General features: G+C 43.4%; 1 protein-coding gene and 1 pseudogene across 2 annotated transcripts in view; both read left to right on the forward strand.

Moving 5' to 3' along the window:
- Nucleotides 1-4,890, forward strand: part of LOC115165114 (uncharacterized) — a 52,946-nt pseudogene extending 48,056 nt beyond the window's left edge.
- A 2,552-nt stretch (nt 4,891-7,442) lies between these two features.
- The window catches only part of mtmr12 (myotubularin related protein 12), a 37,112-nt gene continuing 26,277 nt past the window's right edge, over nt 7,443-18,277 (forward strand). For both annotated transcript variants that reach the window (XM_029718107.1, XM_029718108.1), the window contains exons 1-6: nt 7,443-7,595; nt 14,875-14,932; nt 15,979-16,118; nt 16,923-16,995; nt 17,207-17,343; nt 17,451-17,541. In XM_029718107.1, the coding sequence (XP_029573967.1) occupies nt 7,524-7,595; nt 14,875-14,932; nt 15,979-16,118; nt 16,923-16,995; nt 17,207-17,343; nt 17,451-17,541 (571 nt within the window). In that variant the 5' untranslated portion in view covers nt 7,443-7,523. The remainder of the gene's footprint in view (nt 7,596-14,874; nt 14,933-15,978; nt 16,119-16,922; nt 16,996-17,206; nt 17,344-17,450; nt 17,542-18,277) is intronic.

Below are 18,277 nucleotides of genomic sequence, written 5' to 3' on the forward strand. Positions count from 1 at the left end.
TGATACCATTTTTTATTTATTTTATGTCTCTTTGTAGATGTTGTTAGTAGGTGACAAGGAAAGATCCAAAATACTTCTTTAGATTCACTCAATGAGGAGTTAAACGTCTCCCCCCCTGCTCCTCCTCCCGTCTCCCCCCCTGCTCCTCCTCCCGTCTCCCCCCCTGCTCCTCCTCTCCCACCCCCCTCCTCTGCTCCCTCCACCCCCCCCCCCTCTGCTCCTCCACCCCCCCTCTGCTCCTCCACCACCCCCCTCCCCCCTCTCGTTCCCAAGGCCATGGAGCTGCTGGTAGAGAAGGTGATTAACAGTGCCTCTGGTCCCCTGAGCCCAGGCGATGCACTGAGACGAGTGTTTGAATGTATTCCTCTGGGATTCTGCTCCCCGGTTAGTCTTAACAGATTATCATTTTTACTATTTTGCATATCGTCATTGGGAGCCAATTTCTTTTGGGACGATGGTGACAGACTTTTGCGTAGTTGGGTTAGGGGTTTATGGTGTGTTGGCATTAGCAGAGTGCTGATAGGTGTTGGTCTGTCCTCCTAGGTGGCCCGGGATTGGTCGACCCGTGTGAGAAGAACCCCACTGATACCCTAACAGCCATGGAAGAGCAGCACAGAGAGGACATCACGTCAAGTGCCCAGGTACTGACAGGCGCATGTATATAATATTATACAGTACCAGTCACAAGGTTGGACACCACCCTACTCATTCAAGGGTTTTTTTTTTTTTTTTTTACAATTTTCTACATTGTAGAATAATAGTGAAGGACATCAAACTATGAAATAACACATATGGAATCATGTAGTAACCAAAAAATTGTTAAACAAATCAAACTATATATTTTAGATTCTTCAAAGTAGCCACCCTTTGCCTTGAGGACAGCTTTGCACGGTCCTTGATATTCTCTCAACCAGCTTCACCTGGAATGCTTTTCCAACAGTCTTGAAGGAGTTCCTACATGTGCTGAGCACTTATTGGCTGCTTTTCCTTCACTCTGTGGCACAACTAATCCAAACCATCACAATTTGGTTGAGGTCAGGTGATTGTGGAGGCCAGGTCATCTGATGCAGCACTCCATCACTCTCCTTCTTGGCCAAATAGGCCTTACACAGCCTGGAGGTGTTTTGGGTCATTGTCCTGTTGAAAAACAAATGATAGTCCCACTAAGCGCAAACCAGATGGGATGGCGTATCGCTGCAGTAGAATGCTGTGGTAGCCATGCTGGTTAAGTGTGCCTTGAATTCTAAATAAATCACTGACAGTGTCACCAGCAAAGCACCCCCACACCTCCTCCTCCATGCTTCACGGTGGGAACCACACATGCAGAGATCATTCGTTCACCCACACCGCGTCTCACAAAGACACAACAGTTGGAATAAAAAATCTCACATTTGGACTCATCAGACCAAAGGATAGATTTTCACCGGTCTAATGTCCATTGCTCGTGTATCTTGGCCCAAGCAAGTCTCTTCTGCTTATTGGTGTCCTTTAGTAGTGGTTTCTTTGCAGCAATTTGACCATGAAAGCCTGATTCACGCAGTCTCCTCTGAACAGTTGATGTTGAGATGTGTCTGTTACTTGAACTCTGAAGCATTTACTTGGGCTGCAATTTCTGAGGCTGGTAACTCTAATGAACTTATCCTCTGCAGCAGAGGGAACTCTGGGTCTTCCTTTCCTGTGGCGGTCCTCATGAGAGCCAGTTTCATCATAGCGCTTCATGGTTTTTGCGACTGCACTTGAAGAACTTTCAAGTTGTTGAAATGTTCCACATTGACTGACCTTCATGTCTTAAAGTAATGATGGACTGTCGTTTCTCTTGCTTATTTGATCTGTTCTTGCCATAATATGGACTTGGTCTTTTACCAAATAGGGCTATCTTCTGTATACCACCCCTACCTTGTCACAACACAACTGATTGGCACAAACGCATTAAGAAGGAAAGAAATTCCACAAATTAACTTTTAACAAGGCACACCTGTTAATTGAAATGCATTCCAGGTGACTACTCGTGAAGCTGGTTGAGAGAATGCCAAGAGTGTGCAAAGCTGTCATCAAGGCAAAGGGTGGCTACTTTGAGAATCTCCAATATAAAATATATTTAGATTTGTTTAACACTTTTTTGGTTACTTACATGATTCCAAGAAGGTTATTTTATAGTTTTGTCTTCACTATTATTCTACAATGTAGAACATATTACAAATAAAGAAAACCCTTGAATGAGTAGGTGTACTGTAAATATAATGTATTAAATAAATTGAACAAAATATAAAGACAACATGTAAAGTGTTCTCATGTTTCATGAGCTGAAATAATAAAAGATCCCAGAAATATTCCATTTGTACAAAAAGATTATTTCTCTCAAATTTAGTGCACAAATTTGTTTCCATCCCTGTTAGTGATCATTTCTCTCTCCTTTGCCAAGATAATCCATCCACCTGACAGGTGTGGCATATCAAGGAGCTGATTAAACAGCATGATTATTACACAGGTGTGCCTTGTGCTGGGGACAAGAAAAAGACCACTCTAAAATGTGCAATTTTGTCACACAACACAATGCCACAGATGTCTCAACATTTTGAGGGATTGTGCAATTGGCATTCTGACTGCAGGACTGTCCACCAGAGCTGTTGACGGAAAATGTAACATTAATTTCTCTACCGTAAGCCACCTCCAACATCGTTTTAGAGAATTTACGTACGTCCAACTGGCCTCACAATCACAGACCACGGTAACCACGCCAGCCCAGGACCTCCACATCCAGCTTCTTTCCCTGCTGGCTCGCCTGAGACCAGCCACCCGGACAGCTGATGAAAAATGTGGGTTTGCACAGCCAAAGTATTTCTGCACTAACTGTCAGAAACCGTCTCAGGGAAGCTCATCTGCTCGTCATCCTCACTAGGGTCTTTGACCTGACTGCAGTTTAGCGTCGTAACCGGACTTCAGTGGGCGAATGCTTTAAACATGATGAACACTGGCACTCTGGGAGATGTCTGCTCTTCACGGATGAATCCTGGTTTCAACTGTACCGGGCAGATGGCAGACAGCGTGTATGGTATCGTGTGGGCGAGCAGTTGCTGATGTTAACGTTGTGAACAGAGGGCCCCATGGTGGAGGTGGGGTTATGGTATGGGCCCCATGGTGGAGGTGGGGTTATGGTATGGGCCCCATGGTGGAGGTGGGGTTATGGTATGGGCCCCATGGTGGAGGTGGGGTTATGGTATGGGCCCCCATGGTGGAGGTGGGGTTATGGTATGGGCCCCATGGTGGAGGTGGGGTTATGGTATGGGCCCCATGGTGGCGGTGGGGTTATGGTATGGGGCAGGCATAAGCTACTGACAACAAACACAATTGCATTGTATCAATGGCTATTTGAATGCACAGAGATACCGTGATGAGATCATGAGGCCCGTTGTCATGCCATTCATCCGCCACCATCACCTCATGTTTCAGCATGATAATGCACTGACCCATGTCGCAAGGATCTGTACACAATTCCTGGAAGCTGAAAATGTCCCAGTTCTTCCATGGCCTGCATACTCACCAGACATGTCATCCATTGAGCATGTTTGGGATGCTCTGGATCGACAGCGTTTTCCAGTTCCCACCAATATCCAGAAACGTTGCACAGCCATTGAAAAGCAGTGGACAACATTCCTCAGGCCACAATCAACAGCCTGATCAACTATATGTGAAGGAGATGTGTTGTGCTGCATGAGGCAAATGGTGGTCACACCAGATACTGACTGGTTTTCTGATCCACACCCTTACCTTGTTTTAAAGGTATCTGTGACCAACAGATGAATATCTGTATTCCCAGTCATGTGAAATCCATGGATTAGGCACTAATGAATTTATTTCAATTGACTGATTTCCTTTATATGAACTGTAACTCAGTAAAATCTTTGAAATTGTTGCGTTTTTACATTTAGTGGTGTAACTGAACAAAATCTAAGGTACTGGCCATATATAAATAGTAAACTTTAATATATGATGATGATGGAAGGTATTTGCCACCATACCTACTTTATATATATATATATAATTTCTTGAGGTACACTATAATATAAAGGTGTTGAATGTAGTTAACGCTGTACGTTTACTATAATAATAATGTCTCCTACTCTGTTTCTGTCCAGTTTGCTCTGCGGCTGCTGGCGTTCCGTCAGATCCACAAGGTGCTGGGCATGGACCCACTGCCTCAGATGAACCCCCGCTTCAACGTCCGCAACAACCGTAAGCGTCGCCGCGACAACAGCGACGGAACGGACGGATTCGAGGGCGAAGGGAAGAAGGACAAGAAGGATTTCGACAGTAGCTACTAGAACCTGTCGTCCCACCCCTCCACCACCTCCACCCCCATTCATTTAAAGTAGTGTGTGTGTCGACGTTTCAGGCTTGACTACATTGCAGTCACCTGAAGGATCTCATGGCGCCTGGATGTGTTTTTTTTTTTTTTTTTTTTTTTTTTTTTTTAAAGATGAGAGCTAACCATAACCAACGTGGCGTGCAACCACTCGTTGATGCCTGCACTGCAATGTAGTCTGCCCTGGAACGAGCCCTGTGTACATCTGTCCCCTACAGGTGGGTTTGTGTAAATGCTCAAGACCAACATCGGACAGGGCCTGGTCCTGTAAGCCATGAGTAAATCGGGGTTGTTATTCATTTGTGCACGTAACAGAAAATGTTTTTAACCATTTTTGCAAAAAAAAAGGGGGTTAAAGAAAATGAGCATTTGTTGTCCGTCCCGTTTTTCTTCCGTTTTGGTGCCAAATGAATATGACCCAGTCTTGACTGAATAGGCCGACTGCAGTACCCAGTTTGTCCACGATGTTCTGTTTTGGTAGCGATTTGATATGACCTGTGGTTGGGACCTAATAAACTTCTCCTTCCTAGCTGATTCTACTTTTACCCCTCCCCTATTTTTATTTTGACCCCCCTCTTCTTCTTCTTCAGTAGAAGTTATAACGGGGCTTTCGTAGCCCAACCTTCTCCTTTTTTTGGGGACTTTTTATCGTCTGTCTTTGTTTATTTGGGTTAACAGATTTTCCAGTCTTGTCGAGTTACGAAAACGTGAACTTAGAGTGATCTGATTTTTTTTTTGATTTTTTTTCCAGTTGTTGATAGATCAGGAAGATCACAGTAAATGTTGATGCCTAACATGCATGCTATTTATAGTTGCATTACATTCAGTGTTGGCTGTTTTTTTTTTTTTTTTTGTAAGTTTAAATAGCCATTTATGAAACACCATAATTCGATCAGTCGCCAGTAATGTTTTATTTTCCTATAAACTGTAATTTTGAATATGATCTTTTTAAGTGTCATGATGCTTGTTAAGTAGCGTAAAAGCTATGGTCTTGTCCCATTTTTAAGGCCAGACTGTAAATGTGTTCTAGTGTTTAACCACAGGTCCCTTATTAACTGTGGTGGTGTTTGTACTACATTTCTGAGGAAACACTGATTCCTAATTTGTTGTTTTGAACGTAGCTCTCTAATATATATATATATATCTATGATAATCTTGCAATAGATCAAAAAGTGTGTTTTAGTTTGGAAGAACTCACGGCCGTGTTTTCAGATTTTGTTATTTGTATTATGGCTTTTTAACATTTGGTTTAACATATTATAATGGACATTATATTGGCTTTCCCCAAATCTTGGTTTAATGCCGCGTACATATAGTTCATTTCAATAATGTATAGAAAATGAAAAACCGATTTGAGTAGTAAAAAAGACAAGTGTAACATTGTTTAAATGTAGATCCCTTAATGTCTCTCTGCCTCTCTCGGTCTCTCGGTCTCTCGGTCTCTTCTCTCCTCTCTCCTCTCTCCCCTCTCTCCCTCTCCCTCTCTCCTCCCTCTCTCCCTCTCTCCCTCTCCCTCTCTCCCTCTCTCCCTCTCTCCCTCTCTCCCTCTCTCCCTCTCTCCCTCTTCCCTCTCTCCCTCTCTCCCTCTCTCCCTCTCTCCCTCTCTCCCTCTCTCGGTCTCTCGGTCTCTCTGTCTCTGTCTCGCTCTCTAAGGGGTTTTATTGACATGGGAAACATATGTTTACATTGCCAAAGCAAGTGAAATGGATAAACAAAAGTTCTCTCTTGGTCTGTCTGACTCTCTCCTCCCTTCTTGGTCGGTCTGTCTTTCTCGTGCGCTGCCTGTCAGTCAGCCTTTTTGTGCTCGCTCTGTGCCTGTTTGTCTCTCTCTGTCTGTCTTAGTACCTCCACTTTACCATGGGCAGAATAAAGACATTTCCTGAATGAAGGACTTCTGGACTAAGTGGGGTTTGTTGTTTGGGGTCTGTGCTCCCTATTTCCAAGGATATACATCCAATGTGTGGCGATACCACCTCAGCACTTTTCCACACTTCATGTTCAGCTGTATATTGTAAGTCGCTCTGGATAAGAGCGTCTGCTAAATGACTTAAATGTAATGTAATATAAAAGTCCCAAGTGGCTTTATGAAACAACATTTGAACCAGAGAGATATTTCCTTCTGTGCAGAAGACAGTTTTTACTGACAGTGTCCCAACAGGATATGATGAGTGAGGTTAGACAAGAACCGTACTTTTATCCCTTCAAAACAGGAAGACCACACAATGCGATATCCATTGGCTGTTTCCTCTGCTGACAGACCATGAAATCATACTAGACCACCACTTGCCACATCAAAGAAACAAAATGTTAATTTTGTTTTAAAAAAATAAATAAAAAAATTACAGCTCAAGATGAAATAAATGTTTAAAAATCAACATGAGAATATAACCAATCTGTGACCACTACAGAAACACTAGCAGTGAGGTGTGTCTTTATGTACTGTACTCAGCTCAGCAATAATTCAAAAAGTGGATGGTTTCCATTTCAGGGCCTTTGAAATCAAAGATGATTTATTATTTTTATATATATATATATATAACCGAGTGACCCGCTTCAACACTGAAATCCATGTCCTCAATGATTTTGAAGGCAAGTGAGATCAGGTGGGACCGTTCTAGCCAATGAGAGGGCCGATATGCCTGTGACCAACATGCAACTAAAACTAAATCGGGTTTTTCTCCAAAGTTTCCTGAATGCAAAACCGCATCCACTTTTATTTCAGTACATTCCTAACAGACTTAAACATTTACGAAAACATATATATAAATAAAAAGGGTATTGTCTCACTGACAGATTATTTTGGGATGGATTAAATCCTCACGTTTTGTCAGTATCGGCCCGTCCCAAATGAGGAATGGGAGTTTGGCATAAATACAAGATGGACAGACGTTCATATCCAATAGAATCACGAGAATCTTTTTTTTTGGCCTCCTTGGCAATAAATAAATAATGATAGATATATATATATAAATCTATTCTCAGCCAATGTGAATGGTCGATGGGCGGGTTGGTTGGTCAAAGCAGGTTAATCTTCAGTTTCAGTCTCCTGTTCAGTCCCCTGTTTCCACCTGGGTTTAGGGCTGAGAAATAGACTAGTTGAAGTAGACTAGTTGAAACAGACTAGTGGAAACAGACTAGTTGTTAGCTATAAATTACAGAAATGTTGAGTAGTTTAGGGAGCGCTGGTGGGAAATCTGCCAAACCTTCGTTTGTTTCTTATGTGACGCCGGAGGTAAGTTTATTTATTAGATTTTCTTCATTAAATAGTGCTTTATTAGCGTATTTATGCATGTTGGATATGAGACAGAGAGACAGAGAGTTTAAAAAGCCTGTCTTTATTTGCTAAGGACAAGTTAGCATTAGTGCTATCTGGTTAGCTAACATGATTGGGGCGGGGGTAATGGTTACTGTAGCTCGATCAACATAGTTTTTTTTTTTTTAGAAAAACAGCATTTCTATCCGATATAAATGTTTATCCTGGAACAGAGTTTCTATCCGGAGAATAGTGTGCCTTGTCATGTTTGAATGACTATAAGATAACGTGCTTTATTTTTCCCTCTGTAATATTTTGGCAGCAGACACCAGGCAACTGTAACAGTGTTGTTGTTGTGAGACTACTCTTCCACACAGTTCAACATTTAAACATTGTTTATCAGCCTGTTGTTGTTGTTGTGAGACTACTCTTCCACACAGTTCAACATTTAAACATTGTTTATCAGCCTGTTGTTGTTGTTGTGAGACTACTCTTCCACACAGTTCAACATTTAAACATTGTTTATCAGCCTGTTGTTGTTGTTGTGAGACTACTCTTCCACACAGTTCAACATTTAAACATGGTTTCTCCTGTTTCTCAGCCTGTTGTTGTTGTGAGACTACTCTTCCACACAGTTCAACATACATTTAAAACATTGTTTCTCCTGTTTCTCAGCCTTTTTGTTGTTGTTATTTACATTGAGCTTGCGTGACATTTCACCTGTCAAATCTGCATGGAATAGTCAGTCAAACTATGAAAATATAGATGTCAAACATGCAATATACTGTTGCTATTTCTGTATCCGTAAACACCATCTGAAATCATTGTAGATTAGATCTTATCCGGTATGGGAATCGCAATGACGATAGAGCCATTATATCCTGTATCTGAAGTGTGGACATATGGGAACAGCACAACTTCCGTGGGAAGCCTCAGCAGAAAGTGCAGAAGCCAATATATCATTTTGTTTTATAGGGCATTAAAATGGGCAAGATGATAGAATATCTATTATATTTAAGAACGCTACAATGAATAATAGTCAAAATCCCATGAAGGAAACCTTAACATACTGTTATGCCACTGTCAAGAAGACATCGTTTTATGAACATCACATGACGGACCCAGTAGTCCATATTCGTGTGGCACAGTAATGGCTGATGGTCTGCAGTTTGACTCCCAAACACTTATTAACCCAGCTCCGTAATACACTTAGGTGGTAAGCAGAGAAGGCAATCTCGGAGTCTTGTAACTCCTTGTGTGTCCTCTGAATGACATCCTAGTTTATAGGAAGCTGACCTTAATGTATACACAGGATATTCACGTGATTTAGTGAATGTTTGAACTAGAGGTCGACCGGTTATGGTTTTTCAACGCCAGTAACGATTATTGGAGGATCAAAAAAAGCCGATACCGATTAATCAGACAATTTTATTTATTTGTAATAATGACAATTACAACAATACTGAATGAACACATATTTTAACTTAATATAATACATCAATAAAATACATTTTGCCTCAAATAAATTAAACATGTTCAATTTGGTTTAAATAATGCAAAAACAAAGTGTTGGAGAAGAAAGTAAAAGTGCAATATGTGCCATGTAAAAAAGCTAACGTTTAAGTTCCTTGCTCAGAACATGAGAACATATAAAAGCTGGTGGTTCCTTTTAACATGAATCTTCAATATTCCCAGGTAAGAAGCTTTAGGTTGTAGTTATTATAGGACTATTTCTCTCTATACGATTTGTATTTCATATACCTTTGACTATTGGATGTTCTTATAGGCACTTTAGTATTGCCAATGTAACAGTATAGCTTCCGTCCCTCTCCCCGCTCCTACCTGGGCTCGAACCAGGAACACATCGACAACAGCCACCCTCGAAGCAGCGTTACCCATGCAGAGCAAGGGGAACAACTACTCCAAGTCTCAGAGCGAGTGAAGTTTGAAACGCTATTAGCGCGCACCCCGCTAACTAGCTAGCCATTTCACATCGGTTACACCAACCTAATCTCGGGAGTTGATAGGCTTGAAGTCATAAACAGCACAATGCTTGAAGAATTGCGAAGAGCTGCTGGCAAAACGCACGAAAGTGCTGTTTGAATGAATGCTTACGAGCCTGCTGGTGCCTACCATCGCTCAGTCAGACTGCTCTATCAAATCATAGACTTAATTATAATATAATAAACACACAGAAATACGAGCCTTAGGTCATTAAAATGGTTGAATCCGGAAACTATCATTTCAAAAACAAAATGTTTATTCTTTCAGTGAAATACGAAACCGTTCCGTATTTTATCTAACAGGTGGCATCCATAAGTCTAAATATTCCTGTTACATTGCACAACCTTCAATGTTATGTCATAATTATGTACAATTCTGGCAAATTAATGACGGTCTTTGTTAGGAATAAATGGACTTCACACAGTTCACAACGAGCCAGGCGGCCCAAACTGCTGCATATACCCTAACTGCTTGCACAGAAAGCAAGAGAAGTGACAATTTCCCTAGTTATAAGAAATTCATGTTAGCAGGCAATATTAACTAAATATGAAGGTTTAAAAATATATACTTGTGTATTGATTTTTAAAGAAAGGCATTGATGTTTATGGTTAGGTACATTAGTGCAACGACAGTGCTTTTTTCGCAAATGCGCTTGTTAAATCACCACCCGTTTGTCAAAGTAGGTTGTGATTCGATGAGAAATTAACAGGCACCGCATCGATTATAGACAAGCTAGATAAACTAGTAATATCATCAACCATGTGTCGTTAACTAGGCAGTTAACCCACTGTTCCTAGGTCGTCATTGTAATAAGAATGTGTTCTTAACTGACTTGTCTAGTTAAATAAAGGTGTATAAAAAAAATCACCAAATCGGTGTCCAAAAATACCGATTGTTATGAAAACTTGAAATCGGCCCTCATTAATCGGCCATTCCGATTAATCGGTCGACCTCCAGTTTGAACAGCCTCGGTGACACAGTGTCTCCTAATAAGGAGTCCTGATGTTTTCATTTCTGTTTAGAGAGTAGCAACAATGTGTTGTTATTTTTATTTATTTTACCTTTATTTAACCAGGCAAGTCAGTTAAGAACAAATTCTTATTTTCAATGATGGTCTAGGAACAGTGGGTTAACTGCCTTGTTCAGGGGCAGAACGACAGATATTTTACCTTGTCAGCTCGGGGGATATGATCTAGCAACGTGTCGGTTACTGGCCCAACGCTCTAACCACTAGGCTACCTGCTGGTTACTGGCCCAACGCTCTAACCACTAGGCTACCTGCTGGTTACTGGCCCCAACGCTCTAACCACTAGGCTACCTGCTGGTTACTGGCCCAACGCTCTAACCACTAGGCTACCTGCTGGTAACTGGCCCAACGCTCTAACCACTAGGCTACCTGCTGGTAACTGGTCCAACGCTCTAACCACTAGGCTACCTGCTGGTTACTGGCCCAAAGCTCTAACCACTAGACTACCTGCTGGTTACTGGCCCAACGCTCTAACCACTAGGCTACCTGCTGGTTACTGGCCCAACGCTCTAACCACTAGGCTACCTGCTGGTTACTGGCCCAACGCTCTAACCACTAGGCTACCTGCTGGTTACTGGCCCAACGCTCTAACCACTAGGCTACCTGCTGGTTACTGGCCCAACGCTCTAACCACTAGGCTACCTGCTGGTTACTGGCCCAACGCTCTAACCACTAGGCTACCTGCTGGTAACTGGCCCAACGCTCTAACCACTAGGCTACCTGCTGGTAACTGGTCCAACGCTCTAACCACTAGGCTACCTGCTGGTTACTGGCCCAAAGCTCTAACCACTAGACTACCTGCTGGTTACTGGCCCAACGCTCTAACCACTAGGCTACCTGCTGGTTACTGTCCCAACGCTCTAACCACTAGGCTACCTGCTGGTTACTGGCCCAACGCTCTAACCGCTAGGCTACCTGCTGGCCCAACAATCTAACCACTAGGCTACCTGCTGGTTACTGTCCCAACACTCTAACCACTAGGCTACCTGCTGGTTACTAGTCCAACGCTCTAATCACTAGGCTACCTGCTGGTTACTGGCCCAACATTCTAACCACTAGGCTACCTGCTGGTTACTAGTCCAACGCTCTAACCACTAGGCTACCTGCTGGTTACTGGCCCAACGCTCAAACCACTAGGCTACCTGCTGGTACTGGCCCAACGCTCTAACCACTAGGCTACCTGCTTGTTACTGGCCCAACGCTCAAACCACTAGGGTACCTGCTGGTTACTAGTCCAACGCTCTAACCACTAGACTTCCTGCTGGTTACTGTCCCAACGCTCTAACCACTAGGCTACCTGCTGGTTACTGTCCCAACGCTCTAACCACTAGGCTACCTGCTGGTTACTGGCCCAACGCTCTACCACTAGGCTACCCTGCCGCCCCCTGTGTGAAGTGTGAACTAGGCTACTGTGCTGCCTGTTACGCCAACTACCGTTTTGATTATGATGAAGAGCAGCCAGCAACATGATGGCGTGGTTCAAAGTTCAGACGAAGAGCTGATTCACACTCTCACACAGCTTGATAACATGAGGTAAAATGTTGTAAACACTACAAGCGTATTCTGTTGATTATCTTTCAAGTCGCTTATTGCCTTGATGTTGTAGGCCTCTCTCTAATACTGCTTTCACATAGTATTTACAGGTGTTTTGGGCAATGTTTATTACACTACATTACCAAAAGTATGTGGACACCCTGCTCGTCTCAACCTCTCCTTCCAAAATCATGGGCATTAATATGGAGTTGGTCCCCCCCTTTTGCTCCTATAACAGCCTCCACTCTTCTGGGAAGTCATTAATATGGAGTTGGTCCCCCCCTTTGCTCCTATAACAGCCTCCACTCTTCTGGGAAGTCATTAATATGGAGTTGGTCCCCCCCTTTGCTGCTATAACAGCCTCCACTCTTCAGGGAAGGCTTTCCACTAGATGTTGGAACATTGCTGCTGGGACTTGCTTCCATTCAGCCACGAGCATTAGTGAGGTCGGGCACTGATGTTGGGCGATCAGGCCTGGCTCGCAGTTGGTGTTCCAATTCATCACAAAGGTGTTCGATGGGGTTGAGGTCAGGGCTCTGTGCAGGCCAGTCAAATTCTTCCACACCGATCGCGACAAACCATTTTATTTACGGACCTCGCTTTTTGCATGGCGGCATTGTCATGCTGAAACAGGAAAGGGCTTTCCCCCAAACAACTGTTGCCACAAAGTTGGAAGTGCAGAATCGTCTAGAATGTCATTGTATGCTGTTAGTGTTTGAGATTTCCTTTTACTAGGACCTAACCCAAACCATGAAAAACAGCCAGTTAATGAGCCATTCGCAGTTTCACTGTACCGGCCAGTGTACTTAGACTTGCATGGCTTAATCTTTGAGACAAGCATATGCTACTGGTGAAGTTGGCGGGAAAAAAACATGTTACTATGAAAGGGATGTAACTGAATATAGAGCTATTATCTGGATATAGTAGCTCTCTCTCTCTCTAACTGATTATTTACAGGGCTACATCTCACACACATTCCAATAATCAATCCATATATTTTAAAATGGCACTCTGTTTTACTACAAAGAGGAATAGCCTACTTTCTGGCCGCTCTCCAAGCTGTATGTTGTTATCTCTGAATGAATATAGGGCTATATTTGACTCTCTCATATTAGCTAAGCCTAGCTGTGACTTTAGATAGAAATGAGAGGGCTGCAGTTACTAATACATAAATAGTTGACTTCCTCTGTGAGGCCAGAAGTGTCAGATGTATGAGGAAACCAGTAAGCCCATAGCTTTAAAATGAGCCTTATCTATGGTGACAGCTTTAAAACGAGCCTTATCTATGGTCACAGCATTACAACGAGCCTTATATATGGTCACAGCATTACAACGAGCCTTATATATGGTCACAGCATTACAACGAGCCTTATATATGGTCACAGCATTATAACGAGCCTTATATATGGTCACAGCATTTACAACGAGCCTTATATATGGTCACAGCATTACAACGAGCCTTATATATGGTCACAGCATTACAACGAGCCTTATATATGGTCACAGCATTACAACGAGCCTTATCTATGGTCACAGCATTACAACGAGCCTTATATATGGTCACAGCATTACAACGAGCCTATATATGGTCACAGCATTACAACGAGCCTTATATATGGTCACAGCATTACAACGAGCCTTGGATATGGTCACAGCATTACAACGAGCCTTGGCTATGGTCACAGCATTACAACGAGACTTGGCTATGGTCACAGCATTACAACGAGACTTGGCTATGGTCACAGCATTACAACGAGCCTTGCTATGGTCACAGCATTACAACGAGCCTTGGCTATGGTCACAGCATTACAACGAGCCTTGGCTATGGTCACAGCATTACAACGAGCCTTGGCTATGGTCACAGCATTACAACGAGCCTTGGCTATGGTCACAGCATTACAACGAGCCTTGGCTATGGTCACAGCATTACAACGAGCCTTGGCTATGGTCACTGCATTACAACGAGCCTTGGCTATGGTCACTGCATTACAACGAGCCTTGGCTATGGTCACATGCATTACAACGAGCCTTGGCTATGGTCACAGCATTACAACGAGCCTTGGCTATGGTCACAGCATTACAACGAGCCTTGGCTATGGTCACAGCATTACAACGAGCCTTGGCTATGGTCACAGCATTACAACGAGCCTTGGCTATGGTCACAGCATTACAACGGCCTTGGCTATGGTCACAGCATTACAACGAGCCTTGGCTATGGTCACAGCATTACAACGAGCCTGGCTATGGTCACAGCTTACAAGAGCCTTGCTATGGTCACAGCATTACAACGAGCCTTGGCTATGGTCACAGCATTACAACGAGCCTTGGCTATGGTCACAGCATTACAACGAGCCTTGGCTATGGTCACAGCATTACAACGAGCTTTGGCTATGGTCACAGCATTACAACGAGCCTTGGCTATGGTCACAGCATTACAACGAGCCTTATATATGGTCACAGCATTACAACGAGCCTTATATATAAGGAATTTCAAAACCAGACTACCCTGTTTCTTGTCAAGAGAAAATAACATGAAAACATGTCACCACATTTTGGCTTTCTCATTCTCCTGGTAAATTGTATACATTACAGGAAGTCCTCTTTGAATGAGTGATTTAGTTTGTTTTCTTATATTTGAACATTATTGAGGTAGTAAAGTGATAATGTGAATGTTTTTGTCGTCATTTCACACAGGAAATCAAGTCGGAGAAGGAACCCTCCAGAAAAGAGAAACATCCAGACTTGTTACCAGGTGCATCTGGGAAAAGTTCCTCCTCTCTCCAGAACCTGGAGTTTCCTCCATGATTGAAACATTTGGCATCAAGTTGATTTGCTCAAAACTTTCCTGTCTGTCTCCTGTGTCGTCTGTCTCCTGTGTCGTCTGTCTCCTGTGTCGTCTGTCTCCTGTGTCGTCTGTCTCCTGTGTCGTCTGTCTCCTGTGTCGTCTGTCTCCTGTGTCGGCTGTGTCTCCTGTGTCGGCTGTGTCTCCTGTGTCGGCTGTGTCTCCTGTGTCGTCTGTCTCCTGTGTCGTCTGTCTCCTGTGTCTCCTGTGTCGTCTGTCTCCTGTGTCGTCTGTCTCCTGTGTCGTCTGTCTCCTGTGTCGTCTGTCTCCTGGGTCGTCTGTCTCCTGGGTCGTCTGTCTCCTGGGTCGTCTGTCTCCTGGGTCGTCTGTCTCCTGTCTCTCCTGTGTCGTCTGTCTCCTGTGTCGTCTGTCTCCTGTGTCGTCTGTCTCCTGTGTCGTCTGTCTCCTGTGTCGTCTGTGTCTCCTGTGTCGTCTGTCGTCTGTGTCGTCTGTCTCCTGTGTCGTCTGTCTCCTGGGTCGTCTGTCTCCTGGGTCGTCTGTCTCCTGTCTCTCCTGTGTCGTCTGTGTCGTCTGTCTCCTGTGTCGTCTGTCTCCTGTGTCGTCTGTCTCCTGTGTCGTCTGTCTCCTGTGTCGTCTGTCTCCTGTGTCGTCTGTGTCGTCTGTCTCCTGTGTCGTCTGTCTCCTGGGTCGTCTGTCTCCTGTGTCTCCTGTGTCGTCTGTCTCCTGTGTCGTCTGTCTCCTGTGTCGTCTGTCTCCTGTGTCGTCTGTGTCTCCTGTGTCGTCTGTGTCTCCTGTGTCGTCTGTGTCTCCTGTGTCGTCTGTGTCTCCTGGGTCGTCTGTCTCCTGGGTCGTCTGTCTCCTGGGTCGTCTGTCTCGTCTGTCTCCTGTGTCGTCTGTCTCCTGTGTCGTCTGTCTCCTGGGTCGTCTGTCTCCTGGGTCGTCTGTCTCCTGTGTCGTCTGTCTCTTGTTGTCTGTCGTCTGTGTACCATCTCCAGGTGAGGTGGTGTTCTGCAGTGCCAGCACAGTGTTGAAATACACTCAGGATGACCTGTCACAGCGAGGCGTCTTCGGGGCGCTGCTCTGCACCAACTTCAGAGTGTCCTTTGTCAGCGACGAGGCGCCCACTGAGGAGATGGTGAGGACCGCCGTCACGTTGAATAACGGACAGTTTGATAGGTCACTTCATCATGGACCGATTTTTTTTTAATTTTTTAATTAATTATTATTATTATTTTTTTTAGTGCGTCTCAATAGCTGTTTTTTTAAAGTGGGTTCTCTGCCTCTTGTATCAATGGGTGTTGTTGAATTTGCTGTCAGCTTCTCTCTGGTTCTTGGAAGACCAGTTCAAGGAGAGGATGAGAGAATGTCTCGTCAGACTACGGAGATCCAGACGAATGGCTCTTCTCATTACCACGCTATGAGCAGTTCCTCTAAACTAGACACATCAAGTAACTGATGCAAGCAGTAAAATTATATTTAAAAAAAAAACGTATGGAACAACGACGACTGCGAAGCAACACACACACACACACACACGATAGCATACCCACTATACACACAGGTACACATGGATTGTGTACTGTATATATGTGGTAGTGGTGGAGTAGGGGCCTGAGGGCACACAGTCTGTGAAATATGTTTTAAATACATGTTTTTTTCTGGGCCCCAGGAAGTGTAGCTGCTGCCTTGTCAGAAAGGTAATGAGGATCTATAATAAAATACAAAATACACACTCAGATGGTGAATGAGGAACTGCTCCGATGAGAGAAAGTAAACACACTTTCTTTATTACAGAAGCCATTTTGAGGAACTGAGTTTGTGACTCATGCATAGTGTTGCTATTAGAGCTCAGACTTGTTGTTTATTCTTGGAAGTGTCTGAATGGATATATATATATATATATATATATATATTTCTAATAATGTTCTTTCTTACATAGGGCCAGCTCTTCAAAAATAAACTCTACGGTGAAAATGACATCCCTCTTTCGTGTGTGGATAACATCTATGGAGGTACAGCTTTACTGAAATGTTGTTTTGTTTCATGTAGTTTTGAATATTTCAGTTTTCTTCCAGTCTTCATTCATTTTGTAATTCAGTGTTGACTAGTCATTTTAAAGTCTTGAAATGAATAGATATATTTTTTTTATTATTATAATTTTTTTTGCTTTTTTTTTTTTTAAAGAATATATCACTGGTGTCTTGATCATTTTTGTGGCTTCAGGTTATGAAGACAAGAAGAAGCTGATAACAGGAGGCCTGGTGAAGAACAAATACCCATCGAAGATAATCATCCACTGTAAAGACCTGCGGGTGTTTCAGTTCTCTCTGTCCTTCTCTAAAGAGGAAGATGCCAAAAAGGTACTGCTCCTTGCTTACAATAATCACAAATGTATTTATTATATCTGGTTGGTGGGTTGATTTCATTGATTGATTGATTGGAAACATGCTTCGTCTCCCCTTCTTAGATCTTCCAAGGGATTGTCCACCACTGTCTGGAGCCCAAGTCCCTGAGATGTCTCTTTGCCTTCTCCTACTGCGAGAACACCTCATATCCAGGTAGCTATAGTTACTGTAGAGAACACCTCGTATCCAGGTAGCTATAATTACTGTAGAGAACACCTCGTATCCAGGTAGCTATAGTTACTGTAGAGAACACCTCCGTATCCAGGTAGCTATAGTTACTGTAGAGAACACCTCGTATCCAGGCAGCTATAGTTACTGTAGAGAACACCTCGTATCCAGGTAGCTATAGTTACTGTAGAGAACACCTCGTATCCAGGTAGCTATAGTTACTGTAGAGAACACCTCGTATCCAGGTAGCTATAGTTACTGTAGAGAACACCTCGTATCCAGGTAGCTATAGTTACTGTAGAGAACACCTCGTATCCAGGCAGCTATAGTTACTGTAGAGAACACCTCGTATCCAGGCAGCTATAGTTACTGTAGAGAACACCTCGTATCCAGGCAGCTATAGTTACTGTAGAGAACACCTCGTATCCAGGCAGCTATAGTTACTGTAGAGAACACCTCGTATCCAGGTAGCTATAGTTACTGTAGAGAACACCTCGTATCCAGGTAGCTATAGTTACTGTAGAGAACACCTCGTATCCAGGTAGCTATAGTTACTGTAGAGAACACCTCGTATCCAGGTAGCTATAGTTACTGTAGAGAACACCTCGTATCCAGGTAGCTATAGTTACTGTAGAGAACACCTCGTATCCAGGTAGCTATAGTTACTGTAGAGAACACCTCGTATCCAGGCAGCTATAGTTACTGTAGAGAACACCTCGTA

This window comes from Salmo trutta, chromosome 27 (genome assembly GCF_901001165.1).
Source record: "Salmo trutta chromosome 27, fSalTru1.1, whole genome shotgun sequence".
NCBI lineage: Eukaryota > Metazoa > Chordata > Actinopteri > Salmoniformes > Salmonidae > Salmo > Salmo trutta.